Below are 23,960 nucleotides of genomic sequence, written 5' to 3' on the forward strand. Positions count from 1 at the left end.
CGGATTTGCCCGTTCCCTGTGTGTCTTATCCTGCCGCTGCTGCCAGCGGCTGGCAGGTACGCTGACAGCAGCGGCGGGGGGAACAGTGAGCAGCGGCCGGTGGGGGAGCTGAGATTGGCGGCCAGAGCTGACAGCGGTGGTGATGTCTGCGGCGGCGGGGGAGGCACCGCAGGGAGAGAGGTGCCTGGCCGGGGGGCGGCCGTCAAAGTACCTCTTATCCCCGCTCCCTGTAGCCCGCCGCACCGCAGCCCCGTTTCCTCACCTCAATCCTTGTTTTCAAGTCAGATTGAGTTTGTCGGAAAGGGGGCCAAAACCTGTCGGATTTGGCCCCGTTTCCGTCAGCAGCAGGCGGATCAGCTGGTATGCCACTGATCCACCTGCTTTCCGACAGCATTCTGACAAGTCGGGTTTCCCGTATTTGCCCGTATTGAATAGGCCGGAACCCCTCTGACAAGACAGCAGTTTCTGACTCTTATTGAATATACCCTTAAGTGTAAAATAACCTTGTGCATCATCTAGTACTCCTCCATGAATACAAGAGGGGTCACACCTGACAAAAGACAATTAGTAATTAGTGTATTTATTTACGTTTAGTCCTCTTCTTCCCATTTCCATTTTTAGGATTCAGGCTTTTTTGCTATGAGCGGAGGCTGGGATGTGGTGAGTTCAATCGCTGATTACTGGTGCAGCCGTGTTGTGTGGAGTGAGGAGGAACAGTGCTATCATATCACAGGTAGGTGCAAGGTTGGTGCATATCAATTTACCAGATGGAATAGTGCCAGTGTTCCTTTTCCAGTATCAGGACAGGTCTGTTGGTGAGAAGTTCCTTACTGTATAGTTTTCTTTAAATACGTTGAATACGGGACTTAAGATGGATACACACTATACGATATATCTAAGGATTTGTGATCAGCTAAAGATTGCAATGGCCATCATATTTCTCTAGCATCCATAAGGGATATTGGGGAGACTTAATACGATGGGGTATAGACGGAAGCCGATGCACTTTAAATTTCTTCACTGGGTGTGCTGGCTCCTCCCCTCTATGCCCCCTCCCACAGGCAGTTTTAAAAAAAAGTGCCCTCAGGAGAGGATGCACATCTCTGCAGCTCCAGAGAGTTTTCTTCAGTTTCTTTTAAACTTCTATTATTTTCGGTATGCTGTTTGGGCAACGGCATACCTGCACCATGGGAGTTTGGGGGAGGAAGGAGCGGTCACCGGCCTTGCGAGGTGTCAGAGCCGCTTCCCCTGCTGCAGGACCACCATCCTGAGAGGTTATTTGTACAGCAGGGCACTGCGCCTTAGCTGTCGCAATCGCAGCACGCCACACACCCCTAACATATGCCTGAAGGGGACGTCTGTGGTGAGAACTAACCAGGGGCCCTGCTAGGGGAGTCCCCCGGTTCAAAGTGCGGCTGACATGCAGGGGAAACATATGGGACCCTCCTGGGGGGGACCCGCTATAGCCCCCTGTGTACACTGGCTAGCGGTGGCTTAAACTAGCACTTGTGTGATGTTTTTACGCTAATTGGGTGACATTGCCAGTATAAAAAACACTGTAGCTCTGGCGCCATTGGTGGGGGAGGGGGGGGGGGTGGAGGTACCTCAGAGAGTCAGAGAGGGACCAGCGGTATTTTGGCACCTTCCTCTGCTTACAGCAGCAGCAGGCACACACAGCTCCTCCTGACACTCAGAAAATGCTGGAAAACTGGTACAGGGTGCAGCAAAGGGGGAGAGCCGCTATTGTACATGATCTGTGTCCTCTAAGGGACTGTAATCATACGTGTTTCATTGTAATATAACAGCTTACAACCTCACTGGGGCTGTGTAGCTGGGGTGTGCTAGTCCCCTCTATCTCCCTCTCACATACAGCATACCCTCCAACTGTACCTTTTTGCCAGGTACAGTACCTTTTTTATGGTCTGTACTGAGTTTTGACTCTCCAAATTCCCATTAAAAGTATAGAAAAGGGGGCGTGACCACGCTCCCTTTACCGTGACCACGCCCCCTTTCCTAATTTGTACAGATTTTTATGTGTAAAATGTTGGAGGGTATGATACAGCAAGGGGCAGGCTTGCTAGTTATTACTTGTCTGTGTATGTGATTGTGCGTTACCAGGGCTGCCATCAGAAATTGCGGGGCCCGAGACTGACAAAATTTTCAGCCCCCTGCCTCCCCACTGTGGAGGAGTCAGCTTTAGAATTGCACCAGTTAATGAATGTGTGTGTGTGTGTGTGTGTGTGTGTGTGTGTGTGTGTGTGTGTATTATATACACACATGCATGCATACATACATACCTACATGTACCGCTGTTGGGAGGGCCCGGGATGCTGATGCCGCTGCTTGCCCGCCTCCATCCCTGCTGTTCTGCTGCTCTCCTCCATCCTCCTACAGCTGTATTGAAAACGTCCCTTCCAAAATGGCCGCCACCTAAGAGGAGACAGTTATTCAAGATACTAGAGGGCTCCTCTAGTATCTTAAATAACTGTCTCCTCTGTGGCAGCGGCCATTTTTGAAGGGAAGTATTCAATATAAAGCTGCTGGAGAGTTGGAGGACAGTGGCAGAACAGCGGGGACGACCACGGAATGGCGCGGACTGCAGCGGGTGGACAGGTGGCTGCATGAGCATCCCGGGCTCTCCTCTCCCTGTCAGAGAGGCTGGGCCCGGGACAGATGTGCCCCCAGCACCCCCCTGATGGCGGCCCTGTGCTTTACTGGGAACATGGGTAAACACAAACTATGCAGTGTATGCCACACCAGATTCTCTCCCTTATCATTTGATTCTGTGTCATGTAAACAATGCAGCCAATCTTCACAACTCAGTGAGGGGGCTGGGGGAGAGGGTCAAGAGCCTTCCTGGCTAGGTGCCCTTAAAAATTTGATGTCTGATATGTCATCACAACTCACTGCTAATGCTCAAAAAACTCAGCTACTACAACAGGCTGTTGCAGACCTAGCTGCCAGGGCGGATGTTACACAGTCCCCTCCTCTCTAACTCAGGACCACAAAAGCATGGTTTACTACTACTCTCTGATTAAGATGAAGATGTACAGGAGGATAGGGAGGACTTGGATCCCATTAGTGGGGATTCCACTTCTGCTCAGGGTATTAAACCCCTCATTCTGGCTATATGGGACGTGTTATATGGGATGTGTTAAAACTCCCTCTAGAGGACGCTGCATCACAGCAGTCATTTTTCTTTACACAGAACAAGCCTAATGTCACTTTCCCTGATTCTGCAGAGTTAGATGACCTGTTTAAGTTAGCCTGGCAGAATCCAGAGAAAAAATACCAAGTGTCAAAAAGATTTTTGCACACTTTCCCATTTGCTACTGAAGGTAGGAAATTCTGGGAAGAACCCCCAGGGGTTGATGTATCAGTCTCTCGACTGTCTAAAAAGGTGGTGCTGCCTGCCCCGGGCTCAGTTACCAAAAAGGACCCTGGGAACAGAAAAATAGAGACTACACTAAAGTCTATCTATACAGCAGCAGGTGTGTCGCAAAGGCCGGTCATAGCAGGTTGCTGGATGACCCATGCCATTCACACGTGGGCTTCTCAAATTCAGGAGGGCCTCTCCAGGGATATGCCTCTGGTCACTACAGTGACTCCCCTGAAGCACATTCAGGTCACTGCAAACGACCTGTGTGATTGGCTCAAGGAAATGGACAATATTAATGCTAGGACCTCTGCCATGGCAGTGTCAGCGCGCAGTGCCTTGTGGTTGCGTCAATGGATAGCGACCGCAGAGTCCAAGTGCAGTGTGGAATCTCTCCCCTTTTCTGGGGAATGGCTCTTTGGGGTTGAGTTGGATACGTGGATTTATAAGGTTACTGTGGCGAAATCCACGTTTCTCCCCTCTGGGGCCCCGCCGGCTAGGCATTCCTACCCGGGGCTGTCTGTTCAGTCTTTTTGGTCTAACAGATCTTGATCTAGGGCCAGAGGTGCCTACAATGCGGCTAGAGGCACCAGAGGTAAGACCAGAAGACCTGCGAACACTGGTTCTCAGGAACAGAGCACCAGTTCTGCTTCCACTAAGTTCTCAGCATGACGGTGCCCACTCATCCCAAGGTGGGAGCTCGACTGCGTCACTTCAGCCGCGTCTGGGAAGGTTCCTGCCAGGATACCTGGGTCAAGGACCTCATTTCTCAGAGCTACAAGCTGGCGTTCGACAGCTCTCATCCCCAACGATTTTTAAAATCAAGCTTACCAGCTTTGGAGGATACGCAAGTTACGTTGCAACAGGCCATCCAAAAGTTGGTCTAGTCCCACGTTATTGTTCCAGTACCAATACAACAATGTGGAAAGGGTTATTCCTCCAACCTGTTTGTTGTACCAAAGCCGGACGGTTCGGTAAGGCCCATTTTGAATCTAAAGTCCTTGAACCCTTACCTAAAGGTTTTCAAGTTCAAAATAGAATCCTTAAGAGCAGTGATTGTGGGCCTGGAAGAACAGGAATTCATGGTTTCCCTGGATATCAAGGACGCCTACCTTCATATTCCGATTTAGGTCAATGTTGTCCCTTACTTGGACGATCTTCTGATAAAAGCAAAATCCAGGGAGCTTTTATTGCTCCATATCGACCGCACTATCCAACTTCTGTCACACCATGGGTGGATTCTCAATTTACAGAAGTCCCACCTGGAGCCAACTCAGTGGCTCCTGTTCCTGGGGATATTACTGGATACTGTGGCCCAGAAGATGTTCCTCCCGGAGGACAAGGTGAGAACACTTGAGGAGATCGTCCACATGGTGCTCCGACCTGCTCGAGTATCCATCTTTGCATAAGATTGTTGGGGAAGATGGTTGCTTCATATGAGGTGATTCAATATGGGAGGTTCCATGCCAGAACATTTCATTTGGATCTCCTGAGCAAGTGGTCCGGATAACCTCTACAGATGCACCAGATGATATGGTTGTCACCTCAGGCCAGGATTTCCCTCCTGTGGTGGTTGCAGTATTCCAATCCACTGGAAGGCTGGAGTTTCAGGATTCAGGATTGGATCCTCTTCACGACATATGCAAGTCTGAGAGGATGGGGAGCTGTCACCCAAGGTGCTCAGTTCCTGGGCAGGTGGTCAGCCCACAAAGCCCTCTTTCCTATCAACATTCTGGAACTTCGGGTGATCTACAATGCTCTGCTTCAGGCCTCTCCTCTACTTAGGGATCACGCGATTCAAGTACAGTCGGACAATGCCACAGCAGTGGTGTACATCAATCGGCAAAGAGGGACAAAAAGCAGGGCTTGCATGCGAGAGATGTCAAAGATACTCCTCTGGGCAGAAAGAAATGTAAGGGCAATGTTGGCAATCTTCATTCCGGGAGTGGACAAGTGGGAAGCGAACTTCCCGAGTCATCACAATCTCCACCCCGGGGAGTGGCGGCTCCACCATCAGGTGTTTCAGAAGATCATCGACCGGTGGGGCTGCCCACAAATAGACATGATGGCTTCTTGACTCAACAAGAAGCTTCATTGGTATTGCTCATGAACCAGGGACCCTCAGTCGAGGGCAGTGGATGCACTGACGTCACCTTGGCCTTACCGACTGGTCTACCTGTTTCCTCTGATTCCGTTGCTGCCAAGGGCGCTCAAGCGAATCAGAAATGAAAGAGTCCAGGCAATTCTGATTGCCCCGGATTGGCCTCGGGGGGCATGGTACACGGATCTTCTGGACATGTCCGTTGAAGACCCTTGGCCTATACCACTAAGAAGAGATCTTCTTTAACAAGGACCATTCGTCTACCCAGACTTACGGTGACTTTGTTTGATGGCATGGAGGTTGAGCGGTACATCCTAGCTCACAAGGGCCTTTCCAAAAGAGTCATTGCTACCATGGTTCAGACCAGGAAACCTGTAACGTCAAAACACTATCATCATATCTGGAGACGATGGGGGTCATTCCAAGTTGAACGCTAGCTGAAAATGTTCGCTGCGCATGATGCGATGATGCAAAGAAACGGCACTTCTGCACATGCGTATGCGGCGCAATGCGCACACGTGACGTACTTTCACAACGGCCAATGTAGTTTCACACAAGGTCTAGCGAAGCTTTTCAGTCGGACTGCCGGCCGCAGAGTGATTGACAGGAAGTGGGCGTTTCTGGGTGTCAACTGACCATTTTCAGGGATTGTTCCGAAAAACGCAGGCGTGCCAGGAAAATTGCAGGCGTGGCTGGTGGAAAGCAGGGCGTGTTCGTGACGTCAAAACAGTAACTGAACAGTCTGAAGTGATTGCAAGCGCTGAGTAGGTCTGAAGTTACTCTGAAACTGCACAAAATTATTTTGTAGCCGCTGTGCGATCCTGTCGTTCGCACTTCTGCTAAGCTAAAATACACTCCCAGTGGGAGGCGGCATAGCATTTGCACGGCTGCTAAAATTCGCTAGCGAGCGATCAACTCGGAATAACCCCCAATTTGTCTCCACTTGGGATGTTTCTTACATTTCTTGCAGGCTGGTGTGGATAAGGGCTTACATCTGGGTTCCATTAAGGCCCATGGGGGTAATTCCAAGTTGATCGCAGCAGGAATTTTTTTAGCAGTTGGTATAACATTTGCAGAGAGAGTTAGATTTGGGTGTGGTGAGTTCAATCTGCAATCTAAAATGCAGTGTAAAAATAAAGCAGCCAGTATTTACCCTGCACAGAAACAAAATAACCCACCCAAATCTAACTCTCTCTGCAAATGTTATATCTGCCCCCCCTGCAGTACACATGGTTTTGCCCAACTGCTAAAAAATATCCTGCTGCAATCAACTTGGAATTGCCCCCCATATTTCAGCCCTCACAATTTTCTTCCAGAAGAAATTGGCAGTATTGCCAGAAGGTCAGACCTTCTTGCACGGAGTACTTCACATTCAACCTCCTTTTGTGCCGCCCACGGCACCCTGGGATTTGAATGTAGTGTTGGAATTTCTACAGTCCTCCTGGTTTGATCCTCTGACGATGGTAGAAGAGAAGTACCTCACGTGGAAGACGGTGATGTTACTGGCCCTGGCTTCTGCTAGGCGTGTCTCGGAATTGGAGGCCTTATTGTGTAGAAGCCCTTACTTGGTCTTCTATGAGGACAGAGCGGAGCCCAGGACTAGGCAGCAGTTCCTGCCGAAGGTTGTCTCTGCGTTCCACCTGAATCAACCTATTGTGGTTCCGTCAAGTTCTGGCGTTTCTGCTCCTCTGGAGGCATTGGATGCTGTGCGAGCCTTGAAGATCTATGTCAAGAGAACAGCTCACATCAGAAAGATGGATTCCTTGTTCGTGCTCTATGATGCGCAGAAAAAGGCTTGCCCTGCTTCAAAGCAGTCCATTGCTCGTTGGCTTAGGCTAACTATCCAGCAGGCCTATGTGTTGGCAGCCTTGCCTGTTCCTAAGTCTCTAAAAGCCGACTCTAGAAGATCGGTGGGCTCTTCCTGGGTGGCTGCCCGTGGAGTCTCGGCCTTGCAGTTATGCCGAGCTGCTACCTGGTCTGGGAAGAACGCTTTTGTTAAGTTCTACAAGTTTGATACCCTGGCCAAAGAGCAGACGTCTCCACACGTTCCTGCCCAGGAAGCTTTGGGACATCCCCATCGTACTAAGTCTCCCCAGTATCCCTTATGGATACTAGAGAAAATAGGATTTTAATTACCTACCGGTAAATCCTTTTCTTGCAGTCCATAAGGGATATTGGGCTCCCGCGTTGACTTTTCTGCAGGTAGTTTTTTCTATAGTTACCTGTTCAGTTGTTGCCGTTTGGTTACCAGCCATTGCTGGTTGTTTTATGTTCGTGGTGTGCTGGTGTATAAATCTCACCGCTCATTGTTGTTCTGTTCCTTCTCTCATGTATGTTCTTTCTCCTTCGGGCACTGTTTTATATATAACTGCCTGTGGGAGGGAGCATAGAGGGGAGGAGCCAGCACACCCAGTGAATAAATTTAAAGTGCACCGGCTCCTTTGGACCCCGTCTGTACCCCATCGTACTAAGTCTCCCCAATATCCCTTATGGACTACGAGAAAAGGATTTACCGATAGGTAATTCAAATCCTATTTTTGTGTACCCTCAAATCGTCCCATAGGATGTGCACGTCTAATTATTATTTAGACAGGTAAAAATTGGTATAACTTGCATTAAAACCAGAATCACAGTCTCCTTCTCCTCATAATTAAAAATCTCCGTCCATTAGCAAGTATCACACACATTTATATACCTGTAGTAGACATAATGGCCTAGTATCATATCACCATTTCTTTTGTCTGTGTACAGAATAATTGTGTGATATGACAAAGACACTGGATTCTTATGTTTATTGTACCAGGCTTGATAGAGAATAAGGAGGCATACATACAGCATCATGCAATATCTAGAATTAATATAACGGTAAAAAAATAAGCTTAGTCAACAGATGGCAGTAGAGACATACCTAAGGATCGATATAAAAATGTAAGAAATACAGGATGGTTGATATGATATACGTAATCCTTACATTCTGTATGAGGGAAAGGAGAAAATACTAAATATGAGGGGGTTAGGGTTAGGCCTTTGGAGGAGGGTTAGGCAGCTGGGGTGGGGTAGGTTAAGGTTAGGTTACGGGGATGGAACGGTTAGGGTCAGGCTGCAGGAGGGGGGTTAGGGTTCAGCTGCAGGGGCAACTGGTTAGGGTTAGACTGCGGCAGGGACGGTTAGGTTTTGGAACTAGGGGGAAAGTTATGGTTAGGCTGCGGGAGGGTGGGGTAGGGGTAAAGTTTAAATACGTACCGTGATCCATGGGGATTATGACTGATGGGATGCTGCTGTTATCATCCTGACCTTTATGATACTGAATGCCGATATTTCGTACTCAACCCCATTAAATTACACACAGCAGCGATCAGGTCCGAATCGTGCCCAATATACAGCTTTCTCGTTAAATTGTTATGCAATATTATTATACAGATAATGATATACATGTGTTCTAAAATAGAATTTCTGTTCAAAATATAAGAAGTGTCATAGCCATCTCTTTGTTTAAGACCTAGTGATTGTTTGTTTGTTTTCTAACCTTTGGAGCATCAGCTCTGCAACTGGATGTATATCTAAGAGGTTTAGGTTCGGGTGACCAATGTTTGGGATCCCGCCGGTCACTATACCGACTCCGAGATCCCAAGTTTTAGATTGCCGGGGGGGAGGGGGCAAGTGCAACGAAGCCCCCTTGCGGGCTCCGGGGCTTGCTGCACTCGCCACAGGTTTTATTCCCACTCTATGGGTGTCGTGGACACCCTTGAGTGGGAATAGTCCCTGTTAGTCGGCATACCGATTATCAGGCAGGCATTCGGTCGGTGTGTCGGTATAGTGACCAGCGGTCTCCCGTCCGCCGGCCACATAACTACATCCCTATCTAAGAAATGGCTATTATTAACCTGATACTGTAGGTGATTAAGGAGTACATTTACTAAGCAGTGATAAGAGTGGAGAAGTGAGCCAGTGGAGAAGTTGCCCATGGCAACCAATCAGCACTGAAGTAACATCCATAATTTGCATACTATAAAATGATACAGAGCTGCTGATTGGTTGATGGTGAAATTTCTCCACTGGCTCACTTCTCCGTTCTTATCACTGCTTAGTAAATATACCCCAAAGTGTATTACTCTTTATCTGCCATTGTCATGGTGATGCCATTCTCTTGCATCCTGCCACAGGGGTGATGCCTCCAGATGAATACCACAGCGATGTAGATAACTCCGTCTATACAAATGCTCTGGCACAGATCAGGTGAAAACTGCTCAAACCCTGACTAATATGTTCAGATAAAGCTCTAGCTTGTATAACAAAACATGTATGACTTACTGTACTCTTCTGTTCCTGCGCTGTGGATTATGGTACATTGGGACTAATTATCTCACCTGCCTGGCACTGAACAGAAAAGTGTTTTCCAAGTAAATTCTTCCATGTCTCTTTTCTGCCTGTACTGAGCAAGTGTTATCAGTTAATAAAGGAAGTATGGAAAGAAAAGAAAAAGTCAACAAGTCCAGGGTAGGACTGGCCCACAGGAGGACAGGGGAAACCTCTGGTGGGACCCACTGCCTGTGGGCCCCCTCCTCCTCTAGGGTGCACTTGAATTATGCATTATACATATGTTACACTTCACAATAATATGGTTTATTATATATTTACCAAGTGGCCTAGCCCATGTACTCTATAATGGTCAGCCAAACCTCTGTGGTGGCTGGCCACACCCCCACTGGAGCCTGGCCATACCTTTAAGCATGGGCCCTTACAACAGTATCCCCCCGGTGGGCCCTTCATGCCCCAATCCGACATTGAGCAAGTCTGATACACATTTTATAATTTCATTACGGTTGCACCATTCCTATGGAAGTTACCATAGGAGCAATTAAACAGGTGGGTGTTGAATACTACAGTTCAATTACTGTATAAATCAGAAAAGGCCACTACAGGTATGGATGATCCCTGTAAAAAGCAGTTCCAGAATGCAGTTCCCAGGGCTCCAATAAATTGACACATTTAGGGCCTAATTCAGACCTGATCGCAGCATCAAATTTGTTAGCTAATGGGCAAAACCATGTGCACTGCAGGGGAGGCAGATATAACATGTGCAGAGAGAGTTACATTTTGGGGGGTTATTTTGTTTTTGTGCAGGATAAATACTGGCTGCTTTATTTTTACACTGCAATTTAGATTTCAGTTTGAACACTCCCCACCCAAATGTAACTCTCTGCACGTTATATCTGCCCACCTGCAGTGCACATGGTTTTGCCCATTAGCTAACAAATTTGCTGCTGCGATCAGATCTGAATTAGGAGGGTCATGCCGAGTTGACCACGCGCTAACTTTTTTGCTGTGCAAGGGTGCAATCGCATGTGCAGCCGAGCAGTACAAAAATAGTTTGTGCAGTTTCTGAGTAGCTCAGAACTTACTCAGCCCTTGCGATCACTTCAGCCTGTCCGGAACCGGAAGTGACGTCAGACACCTGCCCTGCAAAGGCTTGGACACGCCTGCGTTTTTCCAAACACTCCCAGAAAACGGTCAGTTGACACCCACAAACGCCCTCTTCCTGTCAATCTCCTTGCGATCGGCTGTGCGAATGGATTCTTCGTTAAATCCATCGCAGAGCAACGATCCGCTTTGTACCCGTACGACGTGCCTGCGCATTGCGGTGCATGCGCAGTAGTGACCTGTTCGCTGCGCTGTGAAAAACGTCAGCGTGTGATCAGGTCGGAATGACCCACTAGGCCCTTACAGTACCAACTGGCAAATTCTGCTTAAAATGACTGCAGCTCTCCATGAAAACCTCTAGGTGTCAGTAGATAATTATATAAAGATAAGAGGGTATACAGTAGTTACTAATGTTCGATTTGGGGGTTTTGGTGATTTTTCCTCCAATTTGCATTCAATTTTGCAATGTGGAGACTTACTAAAGGCAAATTTGATGTAAAATCAAATATAACACCAAATCCCACTCAAAATCGAATATTGGCAAAACATTGGTACTTTTACATAGATCAATATAGGATCACCTAATTCATTTACTAGCATTAGAACACGAAATGGAACTGCAAATCCCCAAAATACTAGCAATCGATGTCTTTGCAATTAAGCGCATGCACCAAAGTCTAATAGCGATTCTACTTGAAGTGCATACCTTTACTCAGAGTGACTGACAGACACCATTTGTGGGCGTTGACGGGGTAGTGGTGGAATAAAACACAGGTGTGTCGTAATAATTTTTGGGGCGTGTTGTTTGGTGAGCCTGCAAATCCATACTCCGTGGATTTAATCAAGCAGATGAATTGAAGGATCTGCGTGTGACCTGGGAACGTGTTCGCAGTTGCTGTGCCTTTGTGATGGCTCCGGTGGGCGTCTCTGCACTTTTTCAGGGCTGCTGTTTAAAAAATAATAATTTTGCACATCCTCAGCGTACAGAATCGCAGGTGTAGCCGCCATAGCGCCTGTCAATAAATCAGACCAGATATTAAGAATACTGTAAATCCTCTATGTGATAGGTACAAATTACATGATTTTAGAGGTTTTGATTAATTTTAAAAAGAAATCAAGAAAAATTTGAGGATCTGCACACATCTCCAAATAAAAGGGTCCCAAACGTGGTTCACTGTGGATGTAGGAATTATGGGCCTCATTCAGAGATGGAAGCAGTGCACATCGCTCCTGTGTCTTTGGGCTCCCCACCCCCAAGCGGTGACAGTCTGCGGCTTAGGGGGCACTGTGTGCGACGATGCAGAACCCTTTCTGCACATACACAGAACGGCTCCTGTGCATACGCAGGTGCCCCTACAATCAGAGACGTACGCAAACCAGAATTAGAGGAACCACAGCAACTTCTTGCATGTGATATATTTGGACTAATACGAATAAATGAGAAAGCTTTTTCGATTTTGCATTCGACTTTATAGGTGATTTTATATTTGATTGTGAAATGGATATCCTAAACCGAATGCAAATCACTAGTCAAAATCGAACAACATCGAATTTTATTTTGCAAATCGATTTCAAAATGGAACTTTAGTAAATGTGCGATTTGATGAGTGTAAAAGATTGTCAATTTGATTCGGCTTCGCTCGAACTTAAAATCGAATAAAAACTCTGCCCTCCAGCATCCTCCCCCAGTGTTGCCGTACTGACGATCATTGCTGATCGGTCAGCATGGCAGGACCCCGCACCCCCAGCGACTGCAGACAATAGCAGCCACTACTAAGTGTAAAACAACCTCCCCAAGCCACCCCCGGACCTCCCCTTCCTGTGTACCTGGCAGCTGTCCAGGCTCTAAAAACTAAAGTCTTGATGTTACCGATGTTCCAATGGTCGTGATGTTCCCGATCGATATTTCGGAAAAAATATTATTTAAAAAAAAAAACACTTTTTTTTTTTTTTAACTAAAATCATTTTGGATAGGGTTAAATTCATGTTCTTCACATAATTCACTCATGAAAAAAAAAATTCTGAGCATTTTTTGGGGGGAAAAATCGTCAGTTAAGTGGTTAATCTAAAACACATTTTTCAAAGGCGAACTATCACAGAAATACTGTACTATTTTATTTAGACTGGAAGTGCTTTGGAAAGGTGTCCTCTTTACTTACGGCTTTTTATCCTTTATTTGTTTTTATAATCTCATATTTATGTGCATTTTGTACATTTGTAGATCATTATTCATTTTCTGTGACCCCAGGAACACCACATATACTGTATATGAGGTGTTTTATTTTATTAGACATAAGCATTGGTTACATTTAGGACTTGGTGCCGAGTTTGAGGTAATTGGGCATATGTCACTTAAAAGAATCATGCAAAGACAAAAAGTGTATACTCGCCAGAGCCAGACTAAAACTCCGGGGGACCCGGGGTACATAAGACAAGGGAGATCTTAAGGACTAATGTATAAACACACCAGACAAAATAATATGGAATGTGGAAAGACAAGAGGAGCCATTGTTTTTGGCCGAGATCATGGCCATAAGAAGCATGGACACCCAGAATCTCAGTGGCAGAACAGTGGCCAAAAGTTTATAATGACAAATCGGGACTGCAGGCAGTTAGGGTGCCTAGCAACCACTAATCAGTTCCAAACACGTCCAGAACTGCTCCAACAGTACAATGCCGGATCCATCCAAACATTCCCAAAGTGCCAGATCTGGAGAATTGGAGGACCACGTGATTTGAGGCACTTCAGTCTGGTACTCTGCAAACCATTCCAAGCCTTTCGGTCATTGTTCCACCACTGAGATGCTTGGTGTCTATGCTTCTTTCACTGTAGATGGATACTACTCACTGTCTTTGAGGGCACACCCACAAACACCGCCACCTCCTCTAGGCTATGGCCATGCTCTAGGCCAAAAACAATGGCTCCCTTTTGCCACTCAGTCACGTCACGTGTACAATCCATGGTTCCACATGATAGCACTGCTGGACATCTTCCAATTTCGAAGGGAAGTAATCACAATGTATCTTTCAACTGATGCACTAAGTTTCCTTGGCCAATCACTGCATCTGCGTTCCTCAATGTTAGCCCTTTTCTTTGTGCTTCACTGCTGAGAAATACAGGCAGGTACTTATCCATCATGCAGTACCAGAGAGGCGTCTGATTGGCTCCAAATTTATTCTGTAGCAGGACATAGACCACAAACATACAGCCAATGTCATTAAGTACTATCTTCAGTGTAAAGAAGAACAAGGAGTGATATGGCCCCCACAGAGCCTTGATCTGAACATCGAGTCTGTCTGGAATTACATGAACAGACAGAAGGATTTGAGCAAGACTACATCCACAGAAGAACTGTGGTTAGTTTTCCACGATGTTTGAAACAACCTTCCCGCAGAGTTCCTTCAAAAACTCTGTGCAAGTGTACCTAGAAGAATTGATGAAGTTTTGAAGGCAAAGGGTGATCGCACTAAATATTGATTTGATTCTCTTCTGTTCATTTACTTTGCATTTTGTAAATTGATAAAAGTAAACTATTAACACTTTTCTATTTTTGAAAGCATTGTTACTTTGCAGCATTTTTTCGACACCTGCCTAAAACTTTTGCACAGTACTGTATATATAATGTTCTGTTGGAAATACTGACAGACGTAATATATGTATGACTGTTCATATACTAAACATTCTACCCTTTTCCTTCCATAGTTTAAACTTTTCCATAGACCTGGCTATAAATTTACAGCATCCCATCCCAGACACTTGGAAAGATGTAGCAAGCAAGATCAAGGTGCCCTTGGACCCGAAGTTGAATTATCACCCGGAATATGATGGCTACAAAATAGGTAATTTTAACAGCATATAACACTGAAGTTTCTAATTATGAAATAAATTAATATTGTGGTTTGACCCTATTTTCTTATTGTTATGAGAATAGTTATTAAAATAAGGGACTGGCAGGGTGATGCATTGGGAAATTCAAATTACGCGCCTAATTCAGAGTTGATCACAAAAGCAAAATCTTTCTCTAATGGGCAAAACCATGTGCACTGCAGGCGGGGCAGATATAACGTGCAGTGAAAGTTAGATTTGGGTGGGTGTATTCAAACTGAAATCTAAATTGCAGTGTAGAAATAAAGCAACCAGTATATTTACCCTGCACAGAAACAAAATAACCCACCCAAATCTAACTTTTTCTGCACTTGTTATATCTGCCCCACCTGCAGTGCACATGGTTTTGCCCATTAGAGAAATATTTTGCTTTTGCGATCAACCCTGAATTAGGCCCTACAGCTGTATGTGCTGTTTACACCTGGTGACACAAACACAATTGATTTTATTTATTTCTGAATAATGCTCATATAGGTCACAAACATTACATAATATTCAACACAAAAGAGCTAGTTTCTTTCTACGACTTTTGCTCTGAGTCTTTAAACAAGGTTTATGTCCCAGGGTACAATTTGCCCAGGAATAAACTGCTAATACCGTGTACCCCAGGCACAAGCTGCTCTCCCACATAACCCTGGGAACAAGCTGCTTGCCCCCATCCAGCAGCAGTATTGTCCACACACAGTACCCCGGGAATAAGCTGCTTCTATACAGTACCCTGCGCACAAGCTGTCCTCTCACATAACGCTGGGAACAAGTGGCTTGCACACTTCCAGCAGCAGTATTGTCCACACACAGTACCCCAGGAATAAGCTGCTTCTATACAGTACCCTGCGCACAAGCTGACCTCCCACATAAACCTGGGAACAAGCTGCTTGCCCCCATCCAGCAGCAGTATTGTCCACACACAGTACCCCGGGAATAAGCTGCTTCTATACAGTACCCTGCGCACAAGCTGTCCTCTCACATAACCCTGGGAACAAGCGGCTTGCACACATCCAGCAGCAGTATTGGCCACACACAGTTGCACACACATTTCGATAGCAGAAATATTCTGCCCACATTTACCAACAGATTATGCGACACAGGGCCTAATATTAAGGGTTGCAGCAGCTTTGTATTTGCAGTCTAGCAATGCAAATGCATACCACCTCCTCCCTGCATTTGCGATGCGATTGCATATCAGATGAACATCGCGACCATCCGTCATGATGTTCATCTGCGACGGCAGGCTGAGTAAGATTCAGTTTACTCAGCCTTGCCATCGCCAGGAAAACAGGGGCGACACCCTCCCATTTTCCCGAACCTGACCCCATTTTCCTGCAGCCGCATGACCCATTCTGTACATGCGTAGAATGTGTCCTGCGCATGTGCAGTTTCCCCACCATTGGTTAACTGCACATAGGATCGCATAAGCGATCCATAATGAGTCAGGCCCACAGTCCACATTTGGGTTCACGTGCACTATATGGGGACAGCTTTGCAGCATCTGTGGCTGTCTTAGCGGAAGAATGGCTCCAGCTGTTCACCAGCAGGATCACTATTTATGAAGGCCTTACATTAGGAGTTATTTGTTGTTTCAATTGTTATTTATTTTTAGCATACATTTTTGTCTTATTATGAGTCCTCTTACATTATACAGGTGAAGAGGTGAAGCAGGCAGATGCTGTGTTGCTCGGTTTCCCTCTTATGTTCCCAATGACTCCTGAACAACGTAGAAATGATCTCAAAATCTATGAAGCCGTTACTGATCCTGGTGGACCTGCCATGACATGGGTAATAATCTCACACATGTGAATTTAACATTTGTATACAACTCTTCATTTTCTTTTAATTTACATTTTCTTTTAGTGCTTTTGTGTGAACACTTTTCTTTACATTTTTCTGTGACCTCCAAAAACTCTAATATATATATATATATATATATATATATATATATATATAAATAATTTATTTCAGTGTTCTCCCCAGCAATTACCCAAAGTCAGACGGCACCATGATGGAGCTGGGAAGGGAAAGAGGTGGGGAAGGGGCGAAGAGTAAAGGGAAATGCTATACCCTGTAGATGGTGCCTGCATCGCCATGGCAGAGACCAACGTCTTATGAACACTGCCACTATCCTTCCTAGACAAAGTTTCAAACCGAAACATCAATGCAGCGCGACTTTTGACCACATCACAGTGCCGGGTGTCATGGAATTTTGCCGGATGGACCGCCCAACAAATATACAGTAGCTCAAGGAGAACACTGAATTTTATTAGAGCAAAGAAAGCTGGAAAAGTCTTGCACAACCCTGACTTTGAGGGAAAAGTCTCTCAATGGGCAGCACAGTTGGTATAATGGAGCATTGCTACCCCCGACACTGAGAACTTAGGATCTAGAGTTTTGAACCCAAGTGTGTAGAGGTTGAATGGGTTTCATCCCACAATCCAAAGCCATTACAATTGTGTTTTTACTTTAATAGAGAGATAAAGTTGAGAGAGAAAATACCAGTCAATCAGCTCCTAACTGCCATGTTACAGCCTATGTTTGAAAAATGTCAGGAGCTGGTTGGTACTTTCTCGCTCTACTTTATCTCTCTCCAGTGCTTATTACATAGACCCCATAGATTATAAACTCCACTGGGACAGGGACTGATGTGACTGACTATAAATATTCTATGTAAAGCACTGTATAACATGTGTGCGCTATATAAATCAGTACCTCTGGTGAGTAAGGGGCAGCTAGGTCGGCTCAGCGGGAAGCATGTCATGAAAAAGTGTGTGGAGTCGGTCGGCGTGATGATGTGAATGTAATTACAGGCAATGTTAAGCAGGGGCAGGGCCATGATGATGCGATTCAGTGCAAATCGCGTAATTTGTAACCTCCACCGCCCAACATAGGGGTGTCTGAACCGTTTGCCGCTGCGACCCAAAATATGGTGGGTTGCAGCCTGCCTTTGCATCTAGGCTGTGTAAGCAGAGGGCTGCCCTAAACATTCAAAAGCATCACCGCCGTGCATTGCCTGTATTCACGCACCCTAATTTCCAGAGCATGCTTAGTGTTTGCTCTAATACTCAGGGGTGGTAATTCCGAGTTGATCGCAGCATCAAATTTGTTAGCAGTTGGGCAAAACTATTTGCACTGCAGGTGTGGCAGATATAACATGTGCAGAGAGAGTTAGATTTGGGTGGGGTGTGTTCAAACTGAAATCTAAATTGCAGTGTAAAAATAAAGCAGCCAGTATTTACCCTGCACAGAAACAAAATAACCCACCCAAATCTAACTCTCTCTGCAAATGTTATATCTGCCCCCCCCCCCCCCCCCCCTGCAGTGCACATGGTTTTACCCATCTGCTAACAAATTTGATGCTGCGATCAACTCGGAATTACCCCCAGTGTCACTAGTACAGGGGTGGGGATACTCTGACACTGGGAATGGAGTGACTGTATGGATCTTCTCCGGAGTGATAGTAAACAATACTATAAACATGGACTAATAATATGTGCATAAACGGAAAGACAGAGCTGTCTCTGTTATATCCTCCCAACACACAGAGAGAGAGAGACACACATACACTCTTCCTGATATCATGCTATAAGAAATGTGATGTAATAGTACCATTGGATGTCGCCGACTGTACCGCTTGCTTTGGCTTATGTTTCCAGTTGGTGATATGAAGAGGACAGCTCTGTATAAATGGTCCTGTGTGTAAACTGTGAGCTGCAATGACAGCACCTTTATCATATAAATGGAATGTAGTTAAAAGTAATTGCTATTTTCTAAAATATTGTTTTATATCTGTTATTTATTTCTTGCTGCAGTAATTGTGAGCTAATATCTGTGATCTCTAATGTAAGCTGTCATAAGATAGTACCAACTCACATATACAGCGACAAACCTATACTTTATAAATAGATGACTGGACTGCCGTATGGCCAGGACATTACCTAACATGTTTCATAATGGCTGAGAGGAAAACATCACATACAAAATGGCCACAGTCACTTTACCATTTGTTTTAAATTACCCTAACAAATATAGATATAGTAGTATGCAAATCTCAAAGAGCCAAGAACTAGTACAGCATCTGTAATCACCTAATTGCCCAGAGACAGGAGCTAGCACAGGGCCTGTATTTACCAGCTGCCCAGACCCAAGAACCAACACCGTGCCTGTGATCACCAACTACCCAGACACAGGAACTAGTACAGGGCCTGTGATCACCAACTACCCAGACCCAGGAACTAGCTCAGGGCCTGTAACCACCTACTACCCAGACCCAGGAACTAGCACAGTGCTTGTAATCACCAACTGCACAGACCCAGGAACTAGTACAGGGCCTGTGATCACCAACTGCACAGACCCAGGAACTAGTTCAGGGCCTGTAACCACCAACTACACAGACCCAGGAACTAGCTCAGGGCCTGTAACCACCTACTACCGAGACCCAGGAACTAGCACAGTGCCTGTAATCACCAACTGCACAGACCCAGGAACTAGTACAAGGCCTGTGATCACCAACTACCCAGACCCAGGAACTAGTACTGGGCCTGTGATCACCAACTGCATAGACCCAGGAACTAGTACAGGGCCTGTGATCACCAACTACCCACACCCAGGAACTAGTACAGTGCCTGTGATCACCAACTACCCAGACCCAGGAACTAGTACTGGGCCTGTGATCACCAACTGCACAGACCCAGGAACTAGCTCAGGGCCTGTAACCACCTACTACCCAGAGCCAGGAACTAGCACAGTGCCTGTAATCACCAACTACCCAGAGCCAGGAACTAGCATAGTGCCTGTAATCACCAACTGCACAGACCCAGGAACTAGCACAGTGCCTGTAATCACCAACTGCACAGAGCCAGGAACTAGCACAGTGCCTGTAATCACCAACTGCACAGAGCAGCAAGCTGGTACCTGTGTCCACTAGCTGCTTGGACCGAGGAACTAGCACAGGGCCTGCAATCACCAACTTTCCGGTCCCAGGAATTTGCACAGGGCCTGTATCCACTAGCTGCACAAACCCATGAACTAGCTCAGGGCCTGTAGTCCCAGACCCAGGAACTAGCACAGTGCCTGTAGTCACCAACTGCCCAGACCTAGGACGTAGCACAGTGCCTGTAATCACCAATTGCCCAGACCCTGGAACTAGCACAGTGCCTGTAGTCACCAATTGCCCAGACCCTGGAACTAGCACAGTGCCTGGAGTCACCAATTGCCCAGACCCTGGAACTAGCACAGTGCCTGTAATCACCAATTGCCCAGACCTAGGACGTAGCACAGTGCCTGTAGTCACCAACTGCCCAGACCTAGGACGTAGCACAGTGCCTGTAGTCACCAATTGCCCAGACCCTGGAACTAGCACAGTGCCTGTAGTCACCAATTGCCCAGACCTAGGACATAGCACAGTGCCTGTAGTCACCAACTGCCCAGACCTAGGACGTAGCACAGTGCCTGTAGTCACCAACTGCCTAGACCCTGGAACTAGCACAGTGCCTGTAGTCACCAATTGCCCAGACCTAGGACATAGCACAGTGCCTGTAGTCACCAACTGCCCAGACCTAGGACGTAGCACAGTGCCTGTAGTCACCAACTGCCCAGACCCTGGAACTAGCACAGTGCCTGTAGTCATCAACTGCCAAGACCCAGGAACTAGCACAGTGCCTGTAGTCACCAATTGCCCAGACCCTGGAACTAGCACAGTGCCTGTAGTCACCAATTGCCCTGACCCTGGAACTAGCACAGTGCCTGTAATCACTAATTGCCCAGACTTAGGACGTAGCACAGTGCCTGTAGTCACCAACTGCCCAGACCTAGGACGTAGCACAGTGCCTGTAGACTACAGGCACTGTGCTACGTCCTAGGTCTGGGCAGTTGGTGACTACAGGCACTGTGCTACGTCCTAAGTCTGGGCAATTAGTGATTACAGGCACTGTGCTAGTTCCAGGGTCTGGGCAATTGGTGACTACAGGCACTGTGCTAGTTCCAGGGTCTGGGCAATTGGTGACTACAGGCACTGTGCTAGTTCCTGGGTCTTGGAGTTGATGACTACAGGCACTGTGCTAGTTCCAGGGTCTGGGCAGTTGGTGACTACAGGCACTGTGCTATGTCCTAGGTCTGGGCAATTGGTGACTACAGGCACTGTGCTAGTTCCAGGGTCTGGGCAATTGGTGACTACAGGCTGTAGTCACCAATTGCCCAGACCCTGGAACTAGCACAGTGCCTGTAGTCACCAATTGCCCAGACCTAGAACGTAGCACAGTGCCTGTAGTCACCAACTGCCCAGACCTAGGACGTAGCACAGTGCCTGTAGTCACCAACTGCCCAGACCCTGGAACTAGCACAGTGCCTGTAGTCACCAACTGCCCAGACCTAGGACGTAGCACAGTGCCTGTAGTCACCAACTGCCCAGACCCTGGAACTAGCACAGGAACTTGAAAGACAAATGCCCAGAGCCACGTATTAGTGCTGCATCTGAAATTACCAGAGCCAGACCTAGAGCTCTACTTTTAACTGCTCCGAAATTGTCGTTTTTTTATTTTATTTATTAGTGACTTAGGTGAAGAACATGAATCTTATCCTTATCTTGAACCTTATCCTAAATGATTTTAGTAAAAAAAAAAGAAAACAAAAAAAAAGAAGGATTTTAATTACCTACCAGTAAATACTTTTCTCGTAGTCCGTAGAGGATGATGGGGTCCACATTAGTACCATGGGGTATAGATGGGTCCCTTGGGAGCCATGGGCACTTTAAGAGTTTAATAGAGTGGGCTGGCTCCTCCCTCTATGCCCCTCCTACCAGACTCAGTCTAGAAACTTTGCCCGAAGAGACTGACATACTTCGAGAGAAGGAAATCCACAGATAGTGGTGAGATTCACATCAGCTCACATATAACAGAAAATCAAGCTAACTAGCTTGAAACAATTCAGCAATGGCTGAACAACAGTACTTAACCAATAACAATGCAGTACTTAACCAAGTAACACCGCAGTACTTAACTAAGTAACAAATGCAGGAAAACGAAGCGCTGGGTGGACGCCCAGCATTCTCTATGGACTATGAGAAAAGGATTTACCGGTAGGTAATTTAAAATCCTATTTTCTCTTACATCCTACAGGATGCTGGGGTCCACATTAGTACCATGGGGATGTACCAAAGCTCCCAGTACGGGGGAGGGAGAGCACGGAGGCTCCTCCACAACCGATTGACCAAACTTTAGGTTCTCTGAGGCCAAAAGTAGCGAACTTGTAGAACTTGGCAAACGTGTTCGATCCTGACCAAGTAACCGCTCAGCAAAGTTGTAAAGCCGAGACACCCCGGGCTGCTCTCCTGGATGGAGATCGTGTCTGCTGACGAAGTCCACTTCCCAGTTGTCCACTCCCGGAATGAAGATTGCTGACAGCGCCACCACGTGCTTTTCCGCCCAGAGGGTTATTCTTGTTACCTCTGACATTGCAGCTCTGCTCTTCGTTCCACCTTGTCGGTTTATGTAGACCACTGTCGTTACCTTGTCCGACTGAACCTGAATGGCCCGATCTTTCAGAAGATGTGCCGCTTGTAGAAGACCGTTGTACATGGCCCTTAGATCCAGAATGTTTATCGGAAAGATGGATTCCAGACTTGACCACCTTCCTTGGAAGTTTTCCCCTTGGGTGACTGCTCCCCAACCTCTGAGACTTGCATCCATGGTTAGGAGGATCCAATTCTGGATCCCGAACCTGCGACCCTCTAGTAGGTGAAAAGTTTGCAGCCACCAGACGAGCAAGATTCTGGCTTTTAGTGACAGACGTATCCTCTGGTGCATGTGAAGATGAGATCCCGACCATTTGTCCAGAAGATCCAGTTGGAAAGGCCGTGCATGAAATCTTCCATACTGTAGCGCCTCATAGGAGGCAACCGTCTTCCCCAGAGGGCGAATGCACTGATAAACCGATACCTGGGCTGGCTTCAGGACATCCCGGACCATTGTTTGTATCACCAACGCTTTCTCCTCCGGCAGAAACACCCTCTGTACTTCCGTGTCGTGGATCATCCCCAGAAAGGACAGACTCCTTGTCGGCTCCAGAAGCGACTTTGGCAGATTCAGGATCCATCCATGGAGTAGTTGAGTTGAGAGAGCAATGCTCTGCAACAGCTTTTCCCTGGAAGATGCTTTTATCAGCAGATCATCCAGATAAGGAATTAAGTTCACACCCTGCTTGCGGAGGAGTAGCATCATCTCCGCCATGACCTTGGTGAACACCCTCGGTGCCATGGAGAGTCCAAACGGCAGTGCCTGGAACTGATAGCGACAGTCCAGCAACGCAAATCTTAGATAAGCCTGGTGAGGTGGCCAGATCAGAATGTGAAGGTACGCATCCTTCATATCTAGGGATACCAGGAATTCCCCCTCCTCCAGACCTGAGATCACCGCTCTCAGAGACTCCATTTTGAATTCCCTCAAATAAGGGATCAATGACTTTAGGTTCAATATTGGCCTGACTGAACCATCCGGTTTCGGTACCACAAACAGGTTTGAGTAATAACCCTTGTTCATGAGGTTCATGTTGGTGCAGGTTTACTGGATTTCCCCCGACCTCCTCTAAAGAAAGTGGAAGGGGATTTGGACTTTAACTTTTGCGGTCCGAAAGGACTGCATTGTAGATGTAGGACAAGATTTCCTAGTCGGCGGTGCTGCTGAGGGAAGAAAAGTTGACTTGCCCTGAGTTGCTGTGGAGATCCATGCATCTAATGCTTCCCCAAATATAGCCTGACCTGTGAAGGGTAGGTTCTCCACACTCTTCTTGGATTCCGCATACGCAGACCATTGGCGTAGCCAGAGTTCCCTGCGTGCTGTCAGGTCTCAGGTTTTGTCTGTCCCCAGAGGGGGCACTAGTGGGTCAGTGTTGGTGCAATGTACAAAGCGTGGAAGCAATATGAAAGTCCTGCGCATATGCGCTGATGTTTATTAGCACAGAGGTAACAAAGCAGATGGTATAACAATGAATAATAACTGAAGACCGGCAATGTAGCAAACAATGATTGATAACTGAATCCAAAAGTAACTGAAAGTCTCTTGCAACAAAGTATGAAATAACTTATTTGGCTGAATGCAGATGAATAAACAAAACTCCGGTAATACTTGAAAGCACAGTCTCTGTATAATATGAAATGAACAGATAGTTAAATGCAAATGGATTGAAAAGCA

General features: G+C 46.6%; 1 protein-coding gene across 5 annotated transcripts in view; it reads left to right on the forward strand.

The window, feature by feature from the left end:
* PGGHG (protein-glucosylgalactosylhydroxylysine glucosidase) overlaps positions 1-23,960 on the forward strand; it is a 191,067-nt gene that overhangs the window by 136,615 nt on the left and 30,492 nt on the right. For all 5 annotated transcript variants that reach the window (XM_063945072.1, XM_063945076.1, XM_063945074.1 and 2 more), the window contains 4 exons: positions 622-733; positions 9,641-9,713; positions 14,602-14,738; positions 16,427-16,560. In XM_063945072.1, the coding sequence (XP_063801142.1) occupies positions 622-733; positions 9,641-9,713; positions 14,602-14,738; positions 16,427-16,560 (456 nt within the window). The remainder of the gene's footprint in view (positions 1-621; positions 734-9,640; positions 9,714-14,601; positions 14,739-16,426; positions 16,561-23,960) is intronic.

The sequence above is a fragment of the Pseudophryne corroboree genome, chromosome 11 (genome assembly GCF_028390025.1).
Source record: "Pseudophryne corroboree isolate aPseCor3 chromosome 11, aPseCor3.hap2, whole genome shotgun sequence".
In the NCBI taxonomy this organism is placed as follows: domain Eukaryota; kingdom Metazoa; phylum Chordata; class Amphibia; order Anura; family Myobatrachidae; genus Pseudophryne; species Pseudophryne corroboree.